The sequence below is a fragment of the Salvelinus alpinus genome, chromosome 19, assembly GCF_045679555.1.
Source record: "Salvelinus alpinus chromosome 19, SLU_Salpinus.1, whole genome shotgun sequence".
Taxonomy (NCBI): domain Eukaryota; kingdom Metazoa; phylum Chordata; class Actinopteri; order Salmoniformes; family Salmonidae; genus Salvelinus; species Salvelinus alpinus.
Genome location: NC_092104.1, coordinates 27,677,836 through 27,689,979, shown reverse-complemented (window position 1 = coordinate 27,689,979; position 12,144 = coordinate 27,677,836). Strand labels below are relative to the sequence as shown.

The following is a 12,144-nucleotide window of genomic DNA, read 5'->3' as shown; positions in this document are numbered from 1 at the left end:
AGCAAAGAAAAAGGCCATTGATGCATCAAATACAGTGTGTGTGTATGTCTGTGTGTGTGTGTGTGTGTGTGTGTGTGTGTGTGTGTGTGTGTGTGTGTGTGTGTGTGTGTGTGTGTGTGTGTGTGTGAGAACTCTGACCCCTTGGTGAATGTACCGCCCACTACATGTGTATGCTCACCCACAGGGACCAGCAGAGGTCAGGCCAGTCCAGTCTTGAATCCATTCCAATTCAGTTACTTACTGTTTACACATTCAACTCCACAAATCTGTCCCTCTCTCTCCACCACCTCTCTCTCTCTGTCCTTTCCCACTCTCTCCACCTCTCCCCTACTCACCCCCTCACCTGCCACCCTCCCCCACACCCAACCTAACCCCACCCTCTCCACAAATCTGTCCCTCTCTCTCCACCACCTCTCTCTCTCTGTCCTTTCCCACTCTCTCCACCTCTCCCCCACTCACCCCCTCACCTGCCACCCTCCCCCACACCCAACCCAACCCCTCCGTCTTCTCTCCTCACCTTTGTCTGGTGTTGTCCTGCTGGTGATGATCCATTTGACCAGACAGCTCATCAGGGCTTTGCGTGTGAACCGTGGCTTCTGCCATTTCCCAGACTCCTTCACTCTTCCTGGACTTGGCTCCACCCCGTTGGCATCACCCAACAGACTGCCATCCACCACCTTACCATCCTCCTACAGAGAGAGAGAGAGAGAGAGAGAAAAAGAGAGAAAAAGAGAGAAAAAGAGAGAAAAAGAGAGAGAGGAAGTCATGAAGTTTAATTACAGACCTGTAGACCACTAGGGAGACAGTGAATGATTATTACTGCAGACCCATGATGATAGATGTGCAACCACAGAGAGGCTCGAGAGAGATAGAGATAGAGATAGAGACAGAGATAGAGATAGAGATAGGGTCAGGGTCATCAGATCACAGATTCAATATGAGAACAGACAGATGGGAGGGAACAGAAGGATGGGGGAATTATAGAAAGGAAAGGGGAGCAGGGGAGCAAGAGAGCTCCTAGGGTGTCTCCACCACTAACCACTAATCCTAAAGCATAGCAGAACAACATTGTCTCTTTACATAAGGATGTTTCAACAAGGTGCTTGTGTGGTCCAAGGGCATTGTGAAAGTCAGTGTGGATGGATGAGAGATCTGATAAGACTGATACAGCTAATTTCCCTAAACTCTCCTAAAACGTCTCCATTGATCAGTCGTCTGTCTCGCCCCCCACCCGCACACACACACACACACACACACACACACACACAAACACAGGATTGGCTAGGTCCCCTTGGTGATCGAGGGAAGGAGATGAAAGAGAGAAGATACAGGAGCTCTGTTTGCTCTCTGCTGTGTGGGAGGGAAGCGAGGGATGACAGGGGGAAAAACACAGTGGAGGGGTGTAAACGGCTGTGAGATCCTGGGGGAGTCTGACAACACAGGCACATCCCTCTCTTTATACTGAGAGAGAGAAAGAGAGAGAGAGAGAGAGAGAGAGAGAAAGAGAGAGAGAGAGATAGATAGAGAGAAGAGATAGAGAGAGGATGTAAAGGAGTTTGTTCTTGGAGTTTGTTCTTGGAAGAATTGAAGTCAATTATCCTAATGAATACTGCGCTATCTAAGCACGAGCACAGGACGAATAGAGGTTTAGGGGGGAGTATTGGCAGAGAGGGATGAGAGAGAGAGGAGGTAGTGGTGAGCTAGAGATAGAGAGGGGGGGGGATAAGGACAAGGGAAAGAGAATGGTGGAGGAATGTGGGAGAGAAAGGGATGGAGAGAAGATTGGAAAAGGGAGAGGGGTGGAGGGAAAGAAAAACGAAGGAGAGATGTAGATAAGTGCAAATAAATGTTGCATGGCTATTCCTGTGTATTTCACAGGAGCATGAGGTGAGGAAGAAGAGGGTAGAGAGAGGGAGGTAGATAAGGTAGGAGAGAAATAAGGGAAAACAGAACGAGAGAGAGTGTATGTGTGTGTGTGTGTGGTGTGTGAGTGGTGTGTGTGTGCTTGTGTGTGTGTGTGTTTGTTCATGTCACATACATTTCCCACTGCATAATGACCACATAAGAAGATGAAGTGACATAATTATACCCATCCTACTATCTGGCAATATTTTTATTGTTGCCAGATTAAGTGTAAAAAAAGCACGCTCGGGGGAAAGGAGCACGCTCAGGGGGATGGAGCACGCTCAGGGGGATGGAGCACGCTCAGGGGGGTGGAGCACGCTCAGGGGGGTGGAGCACGCTCAGGGGGATGGAGCACGCTCAGGGGGATGGAGCACGCTCAGGGGGGTGGAGCACGCTCAGGGGGGTGGAGCACGCTCAGGGGAAGGAGCACGCTCGGGGGGAAGGAGCACGCTCAGGGGGATGGAGCACGCTCAGGGGAAGGAGCACGCTCGGGGGAAAGGAGCACGCTCAGGGGGGTGGAGCACGCTCAGGGGAAGGAGCACGCTCGGGGGAAAGGAGCACGCTCGGGGGGAAGGAACACGCTCGGGGGGAAGGAACACGCTCGGGGGGAAGGAACACGCTCGGGGGGAAGGAACACGCTCGGGGGGAAGGAGCACGCTAGGGGGGAAGGAGCACGCTCAGGGGGATGGAGCACGCTCAGGGGAAGGAGCACGCTCAGGGGAAGGAGCACGCTCAGGGGGAAGAGATGGAGAAGGAAGAAAAGAAGGACAGGAGTGGATCAGTCTTTCAGTTGGAGGAAATAGTTTTCATTGTGTGAATATTAACAGGAACAGAGAGAGGAGGAAAAGAGAGGAGGAGAGGGCATGCAGGAGGAAGAGATGAAATGAGGGAGAAGATGAGGAGAAGACAGAAGGAGGGGGAAAGAGAGGAGGAAGAGGAGGAGGAGGAGAGACGTATAATGAAGAGGAGAGGAGCAACTCACACCCTGAACTAGCCTTCCTCCCTATCCAGTTCGAGGCTGCTGAATAAAAAATAAAAAAACTTTCTGGATTATTCATACAGTAAGGCCAGTCTACTGTTCAAACACACACACACACACACACACACACACACACACACACACACACACACACACACACACACACACACACACACACACACACACACACACACACACACACACACACACACACACACACACACACACACACAAATATCAGCCAGGATTCCCTTCTCCTGTTCCCTCTTAATGTTCCAAATGGCTTTGGCCTGGGGCAGCACTTCACTGGATCGCTCTGACATCACCACACACGCGCGCGCACAAAAGCATGCACCCACACACACACACACAAACAAACGGCACATCAGTATACTGCCATTTACCATCAATTATTTAATATTAGTCATCATGTCTTTAGTCCCATTTGTCAATAGATCATGCAAGACATATGTTGTCATTACACGGCTTCTATCAGTCTCTCTCTCTCTCTCTCTCTCTCTCTCTCTCTCTCTCTCTCTCTCTCTCTCTCTCTCTCTCTCTCTCTCTCTCTCTCTCTCTCTCTCTCTCTCTCTCTCTCTCTCTCTCTCTCTCTCTCTCTCTCTCTCTCTCTCTCTCTCTCTCTCTCTCTCTCTCTCTCTCTCTCTCTCTCTCTCTCTCTCTCTCTCTCTCTCTCTCTCAATTCAATTTAAGGGCTTTATTAGCATGGGAAACATATGTTAACATTGCCAAAGCAAGTGAAGTAGATAATAAACAAAAGTGAAATAAACAATAAAACATTTACAGTAAACATTACACTCCAAAAAAATAAAAACCTTTAAAATGTCATATTATCAAATCAAATTGTATTTGTCACATGTGCCAAATACAACCTTACATTGAAATGCTTACTTACAAGCCCATAAACAACAGTGCAGTTTTAAGAAAATTCCTGAAGAAAAAAAAGTAAGAAATAAGAAAAACAAATAATTAAAGAGCAGCAGTAAATAACAATAGCGCGGCTATATAAAGGGGGTACCGGCACAGAGTCAATGTGTCAATGTGCGGGGACACCGGTGTCGAGGTAGTTGAGGTAATTATGTACATGCAGGTAGGGTTATTAAAGTGGCTATGTATAGATGATAATAGAGAGTTGTCTGGGTAGTCATTTGATTAGATGTTCAGGAGTCTTATGGCTTGGGGGTAGAAGCTGTTTAGAAGCCTCTTGGACCTAGACTTGGCGCTGCTGTATCGCTTGCCGTGCGGTAGCAGAGAGAACAGTCTATGACGAGGGTGGGGGAGAAGAGGTTTTTCCCTCTCTGAGGGAGAAGAGGTTTTGTTGTAACCTCTTCACGACTGTCTTGGTGTGCTTGGACCATGTTAGTTTGTTGGTGATGTGGACACCAAGGAACTTGAAGCTCTCAACCTGCTCCACTACAGCCCCGTTGATGAGAATGGGGGCGCGCTTGGTCCTCCTTTTCCTGTAGTCCACAATCATCTCCTTTGTCTTGATCACGTTGAGGGAGAGGTTGTTGTCCTTGCACCACACGGTCAGGTCTCTGACCTCCTCCCTATAGGCTGTCTCATTGTTGTCGGTGATCAGGCCTTCCACTGTTGTGTCATCAGCAATACATATATACAGTGTTGTATATAGATATATGTTGCTGTTCTGGGGCTCTGTGGGGTCTGTTTGTGAACAGCGCACCAGGACCAGCTTGCTAAGGGGGCTCTTCTCCAGGTTCATCTCTCTGTAGGTGATGGCTTTGTTATGGATGGTTTCAGAATCTCTTCCTTTTAGGTGGTTGTAGAATTTTACGTCTCTTTGCTGGATTTTGATAATTATCGGGTATCAGCCTAATTCTGCTCTGCATGCATTATTTGTTTTACGTTGTACACTGAGGATATTTTTGCAGAATCCTGCATGCAGAGTCTCAATTTGGTGTTTGTCCCATTTTGTGAATTCTTGGTTGGTGAGCGGACCCCAGACCTCACAAGCATAAAGGGCAATGGGATCTATAACTTATTCAAGTATTTCTAGCCAGATCCTAATTGGTATGTCGAATTTAATGTTCCTTTTGATGGCATAGAAGGCCCTTCTTGCCTTGTCTCTCAGATCGTTCACAGCTTTGTGGAAGTTACCTGTGGTGCTGATGTTTGGGCCAAGGTATGTATAGTTTTTTGTGTGCTCTAGGGCAACGATGTCTAGATGGAATTTGTATTCGTGGTCCTGGCAACTGGACCTTTTCTTTTTTGGAACACCATTATTTTGTCGAACTGATATTTACTGTCAGGGGCCGGGTCTGACAGAATCTGTACAGAAGATCTAGATGCTGCTGTAGGCCCTCCTTGGTTGGTACTCTCTCTCTCTCTCAATTCAATTGAATGGCTTTATTGGCATGGGAAACATATGTTTACATTGCCAAAGCAAGTGAAATAGATAATAAACAAAATATATACAGTGTTGTAATGATGTGCAAATAGTTACAGTCTCTCTCTTTTCACTACTTCTCCCTGAGAGGAGAGAGACAGAGAGATGAAGGGATGAGGAATAAGAGGAGATGCTGAGACATTATAGACCCATCACTAATGATGGAGAGGAGAGCGAGGAGCAGAGGACAGGAGAGAGGGATGAGGAGGGGAGCAGAGGGGAGTGGAAGAGAGGAGGGGGAGTGAGGAGCAGAATAAAGAAGAGAGTGATGAGGAGAGGGAGCAGAGGGGAGTGGAGAGCAGAATACCAAAGCAGTGGTGGAAAAAGTATTCAAATGTTATATTTGAGTAAAAGTAAAGATACCTTAATAGAAAATGAGTCAAGCAAAAGTGAAAGTCACCCAGTGAAATAATACTTGAGTAAAAGACTAAAAATGATTTTAAATATACTTAAGTATTAAAAAGTAAATGGAATTGCTCAAATATACTTAAATTCCTTATATTATGCAAAGCATACGGCAGAATTGCCTTGTTTTTATTTATTTACGGATAGTCAGGGGCACACTCCAACACTTAGACATAATTTACGAACAAAGCATGTGTGTTTAGTGAGTCCGCCAGATCAGAGGCAGTAGAGATGACCAGGGATGTTCTCTTGATAAGTGTGTGAATTGGACCATTTTCCTGTCCAAATGTAACTAGTACTTTTGGGTGTCAAGGAAAATCTTTAGGAATGTAGTGAAGTAAAAGTAAAAGTTGTCAAAAATATAAATAGTAAAGTAATGTACAGATACTCAAAAAATGACTTTAGTAGTACTTTAAAGTATTTTTACTGAGGTACTTTACACAACTGTAGAGAAGAGAGGGATGAGGAGGAGGAGCGGAGAGTAGAAGAGGCGGAGAGGAGAAGAGGGGGAGCGGGTGAGAGGAGGGAAGCGGAGGAGATGGGGGAGGGGAGCAGAGAAGAGGAAGGGGAGAGGAAGGGAGCGGAGAGGAGGAGAAGCAGAGGAGAGCGGAGAAGAGAAGTCCTCGTCTGTAGCGTTACAGACGGGTGATTCCATTAACAAGTCATGTGTGATTAACATCCTATCTGGCCACGCTGGAGAGATAGAGAGACCATGGTACATTCTCTATATCTCTCTCTCTTCATGTTTGTGAGTGTGTGTGCCTCTCTCTCCCTCTTCTGCCCTTGTTCCCCACCTCTACTCCTCTCCTCCCCTATTTCCTCCTCTCTTCCCCTCCCCTATTTCCTCGCCTCCTCTCCTCCCCTATTTCCTCCTCTCTTCTCCTCCCCTATTTTCTCCTATCCTCCCCTATTTCCTCCTCTCTTCTCCACTCCCATTATACTAACGTTTTAAAGATGTTAGGCCTACATGTCTGAACACTACTGGTATTCATCCTTCCCTCCTTTTTAGGAACTGATTAATACCTGACTAGGAGACCAGAGTGGTATAGTATGATGCCAACTAGAACTCCAACTAGCCATCTTCAGTTAGCTTCACATTCAAACTCAGGCGTCATCCATGTTACGAAGGTGGATATTGATAATTTCTGAGTCAATCACTCCACTCCTCTTCTCTCTCCTGTCCTCCTACACTATCTCTCTCTTTCTCTCTCTGCTCCAGGTGTAGCCTAAATACAGCAGTTTGTGTGTGGGTGTGTGTGTGTGAGAAAAGGATCTGTGTGTTTAATGAGTATTGACCCAAGGAAGAACACTGCCAATGGGTAACATGTCTACAAACGAGAGGGAAGGGGATGGAGAGAGACTGATGGAAAGAAAGAGAGAAGGATGGAGGAAAGTAGAGAGATTGGGGAAGAGAAGGAGAGAGAGAGGGGTCCAAAGCTGCTATTTGTCTTTTATATGAGACTGCCTCTCTCTCTCTGTGAGAAAACACATGGTTGTCATAGAGCATGAGTGTGTGGGAGGGTGGCAGATTCATGTGGACTTGAGTGTGTGTGTGTGTGTGTGTGTGTGTGTGTGTGTGTGTGTGTGTGTGTGTGTGTGTGTGTGTGTGTGTGTGTGTGTGTGTGTGTGTGTGTGTGTGTGTGTGTGTGTGTGTGTGTGTGTGTGTGTGTGAACTGACATAACAGTAATCAATATGTATTGAAGACGTTGATCAGTGTGAGCTCAACATGTACAAATCAAGAATTTAAGCTTTTCCACAAACATGCGTTGTGTGCTATAAAAACGCCTCATCAAAAAAAATGGTCTTTCTGTTTGTGTAGAGTACTGATCCTTGTCCTATTCTTCATGTAATCTTGTTTACTATTTTAATTATGTTTAATTCACTCTGGTGAATACCAGATGGAAACTTCACATCCATGAAAACACTTAGCTATTGTAAATCTGTCCCTACACCATGTCACTCCAGTCACTCAATACCTGCAGTGCTGTGTGTGTGTGTGTGTGTGTGTGTGTGTGTGTGTGTGTGTGTGTGTGTGTGTGTGTGTGTGTGTGTGTGTGTGTGTGTGTGTGTGTGTGTGTGTGTGTGTGTGTGTGTGTGTGTGTGTGTGTCCACAAGAATAGTAAACAAACCCAAATTTGACCAACTAGGGACATTATGTTAGTCCCAACGAGGTCAAATGCTATTTCTAAGGGGTTTGGGGTTAAGGTTAGAATTAGTGTTAGGGTTAAAATTACATTACCGGTTAGGATTAGGAGCTAAGGTTAGGTTTAGGGTTAGGAGCTAGGGTAAGGTTTAGGGTTAGGGTTAGGAGCTAGGGTTAGGTTTAGGGTTAGGGTTTTGGGTTAAGGTTAGGGTTATGGTAAGAGTACGGGTTAGGGTTAGGTTTAGGGAAAATAGGATTTTGAATGGGACTGAATTGTGTGACCCCACAAGGTTAGCTGTACACGTGTGTGTGTGTGTGTGTGTGTGTGTGTGTGTGTGTGTGTGTGTGTGTGTGTGTGTGTGTGTGTGTGTGTGTGTGTGTGTGTGTGTGTGTGTGTGTGTGTGTGTGTGTGTGTGTGTGTGTGTGTGTGTGTGTGTGTGTGTGTGTGTCTGTGTGACTGGCTTCTACATTTAAACAGTAAGGTGCCCTGGTACTTTTATGTTGTGTCACTCTGACCTTGACATTACTCAGTGGTGTATCTTGACCATGTGAGTTAAGAGACTACAAAGACCAGGACATTGGTGCAAAGACCCAGAGCCAGAATAATAACTAGTGTAGACAAGACTGTATTTCAAATCACTGAATCAAGACTGTGGCTCTGGTGCGTGCGTGTGTGCGTGCGTGTGTGTGTGTGCGTGCCGTCTAACCTTATTATCCTTTTGGGTTCCAAAAGTTCAAAAGTTTAGTGGTTAGGATTAGGGTTAGGAATTAGAGTTAGGTTTAGTTTTAGGGTTAGGGGTTAAGGTTAGATTTAAGGTTAGCGTTAGGTTAAGGGGTTAGGGTTAGGTTTGGGGTTAAGGTTAAATAGGATTTTGAATGGGAATAAATGTTTTGGTCCCCACTTGGATAGTAAAACCAATGTGTTTCTCTCCACTCAATCACCCCACATATTTCCCAATTCCCATACATTCGTTCTGGATTAAGTGAAACTGTGGACAGTAGCATGTAATACACAGGACAGTAGCATGTAATACACAGTAGTACACTCTCACAGACAGAGTCGCCCATTAAAGTCCTCTATAAAACAGACTATTTAAAGATACAAAGACATGCATGAATCACAATAGACCCAGGCAGACAGACTATCGGGCTCTAGTCACCGTGGAAAAGTTGAAGACTCACACACACACACACACACTCACAAACACACAGTCCATTCACTGTGGAAGACATGATTCTCTGTGACACCTCACTGGAAGCAGCCGGAGGATGGGGTCCCTGTGCAGTGCGCGCTAAGCGTGTGCCCTAGCCCAAGCCATATAGCGCTGTAGAATTACGTAAATTCACTCCGAACTCTGGCTCAACATGCGAGAAATATGTTGCTGAAGGGCATGTGGACGAAAGGATGGAAGGATGGCAACACTGGACGATTTATGGCAATTTCTCGTCGGGAATTGTTAGGGCGTGAAACATGTCGTTTTGAATTGACTCACAATTTCAGAAGCTTGGTAATCTTTCTAAAAATGAAAACATCTATAGCCATGTTAATAGAATGGATGAGTTTGTTTACCTGCATGTTGTAGCCGAGTTCTCTGATTTAAAGGGTTAGTTAATCTGTCCTCCCGCTCTTCTCAAAGCAGACCCTTGCCTGTCCGCGGTAATGCAAAAGGCAGGCACTGGCACTGTCTGTGACTTTTCTGAGAGAGGTGGATGGAGTGTGGTGAGCGAGAGAGAGTGTGTGTGGGGGGGGGGGGGGTATAGAGAGCGAGGAGTTAGATGCGCTGTGTGCTCCCTCGAACTCGTTTTAATTTTCCATGCTCGATTTGAATTGGCTATGTAGTCTAAACAGAAATGCTAATTCATTTAATTATTTGAATATAGTTGCCATTTAGGAAATTTGAAAAACTCACAAAATAATGGAATGGCAAAATGCCACAAAATTAACTGAGCCAAGGTGAACTATTGTTCACCTCTGAATTATTTGTATTCTCTTCTCTGTCATTAGGCTACTGTTTACCATAATAGGCATCCAATTGAATCTCATCATGTGGAGAAGACCAATCCTCTGGGGAGGACTGTGGTGTGTGTGTGTGTCTGCACACACGTGTGGGTGTGACCAGAGGCGTCGTGCCCATAGTGGGAACAGGGGCACATACCCCCTCAGATTTGTCCTGTTAAAACAAAAACAAACAGGTTTATATATACAGTGCCTTTGGAAAGTATTCAGACCCCCTGACTTTTTCCACATTTTGTTACGTTACACTCTTATTCTAAATGGATTAAAAAATATATATAATAATCCTCAGACATTTACACACAAAACCCCATAAGGACAAAGCAAAATGTGATTACAGCATCGAGTATTAAAATAAAAAACAGAAATACCTTGTTTACATAAGTATTCAGACCCTTTGCTAAGAGACTCAAAATTGAGCTCAGGTGCATCCTGTTTTCATTGATCATCCTTGAGATGTTTCTACAACTTGACTGGAGTTCACCTGAGGTAAATTCAATTGATTGGACATGATTTGGAAAGGCACACACCTGTCTATATAAGGTCCCACAGTTGACAGTGCATGTCAGAGCAAAAACCAAGCCATGAGGTCGAAGGTATTGTCCATAGTGCTCTGAGACAGGATTGTGTCGAGGCACAGATCTGGGGAAGGGTACCAAAAAATGTCTGCAGCATTGAAGAGCCCCAAGAACACAGTGGCATCCATCATTCTTAAATGGAAGAAGTTTGGAACCGCCAAGACTCTTCCTAGAGCTGGCCGCCCTGCCAAACTGAGCAATCGGGGGAGAAGGGCCTTGGTCAAGGAGGTGACCAAGAACCCGATGGCCACTCTGCCAGAGCTCTAGAGCTCCACTGTGGAGATGGGAGAACATTCCATAAGGACAACCATCTCTGCAGCACTCCACCAATCATTCCTTTATGGTAGAGTGGCCAGACAGAAGCCACTCCTCAGTAAAAGGTACATGACAGCCCGCTTGGAGTTTGCCAAAAGGCACCTAAAGACTCTCAGACTATGAGAAACAAAATTCTCTAATCTGATGAAATGCCAAGTGTCACGTCTGGAGGAAACCTGGCACCATCCCTAGTGTGAAGCATGGTGGTGGCAGCATCATGCTGTTGGGATGTTTTCTAGCTACAGGGACTGGGAGACTAATCAGGATCGAGGGAAAGATGAACGCAGCAAAGTACAGAGAGATCCTCCGGACCTCAGACTGGCGAAGATTCACCTTCCAACAGGACAACGACCCTAAACACACAGCCGAGCCAACGCAGGAGTGGCTTCGGGACAAGTCTCTGAATGTCCTTGAGTGGCCCAGCCAGAGCCCGAACTAGAACGCGATCGAACATCTCTGGAGAGACCTAAAAATAGCTGTGCAGCAACACTCCCCATCCAACCTGACAGCGCTTCAGAGGATCTGCAGAGAAGAATGGGAGAAACTCCCCAAATACACGTGTGCCAAGCTTGTAGCGTCATACCCAAGAAGACTCGATGCTGTAATCGCTGCCAAAGGTGCTTCAACAAAGTACTGAGTAAAGCGTCTGAATACTTATGTAAATGTAATATTACAGTTTTTAAGTCTTTATAAATTAGCAACAACTTCTAAAAATCTGTTTTTGCTTTGTCATTATGGGGTACTGTGTGTAGATTGATGAGGAAAAAAACAATTGAATCAATTTTAGAATAAGGCTGTAACGTAACAAAATGTGGAAAAAGTCAAGTGGTCTGAATACTTTCCAAAAGCACTGTATATACAGTATATATATAAATGTGTCTCTGTAGGCTAATACTACTAGACACCTAGAAATTTTATGAAGTTGGCTTTAGCTAGCCCAGATAGGTTCCCAATCTCCCAACGTCATAACTACCAAGAAATGATTTTAGGCTATTGATCAAGTTAGTGTAGCTAGCTTGTCTAACTATCTTAGCTGGCATGCCTGCTGGCAAGGTTGGTAGACTTTAGAAAAGCAAGCAGTAACTAAATGTACTGAATAAGACTCACATTCCTTTCAATCTTTTACACAGAATTTAGCAGAAATGCAGAGAAGCATATTTAGTTTCTTAAAAAAAAATAACCACCAGTCAGGAGGATACAGACAGCTCAAGGGGTATGGTTAGATATGCAGAAAAATAAATGAATGATTATCGCTCTAGACTGCAAGAAATAGCTGTTTCAACTTATGGACGCGGGGCTTAGCCCCCTTGCGGACCACCAACCAGCCATCCTCACATACTTTGTGCCCGCTCATATTTTTTAGGTGCATCACGTCCCTG

The 12,144-nt window shown here is 45.3% G+C and overlaps 1 protein-coding gene across 1 annotated transcript in view; it reads right to left on the bottom strand.

Annotated features, from left to right (window-relative positions):
- The window catches only part of LOC139545908 (calsenilin-like), a 72,404-nt gene extending 62,865 nt beyond the window's left edge, over window positions 1-9,539 (bottom strand). Inside the window, exons 1-2 of the mRNA XM_071354127.1 lie at window positions 9,429-9,539; window positions 518-689 (exon numbers count right to left, since the gene is read on the bottom strand). Coding sequence (XP_071210228.1) covers window positions 518-689; window positions 9,429-9,434 — 178 coding nt within the window. The 5' untranslated portion in view covers window positions 9,435-9,539. The remainder of the gene's footprint in view (window positions 1-517; window positions 690-9,428) is intronic.
- Between the last annotated feature and the right edge of the window lie 2,605 nt (window positions 9,540-12,144).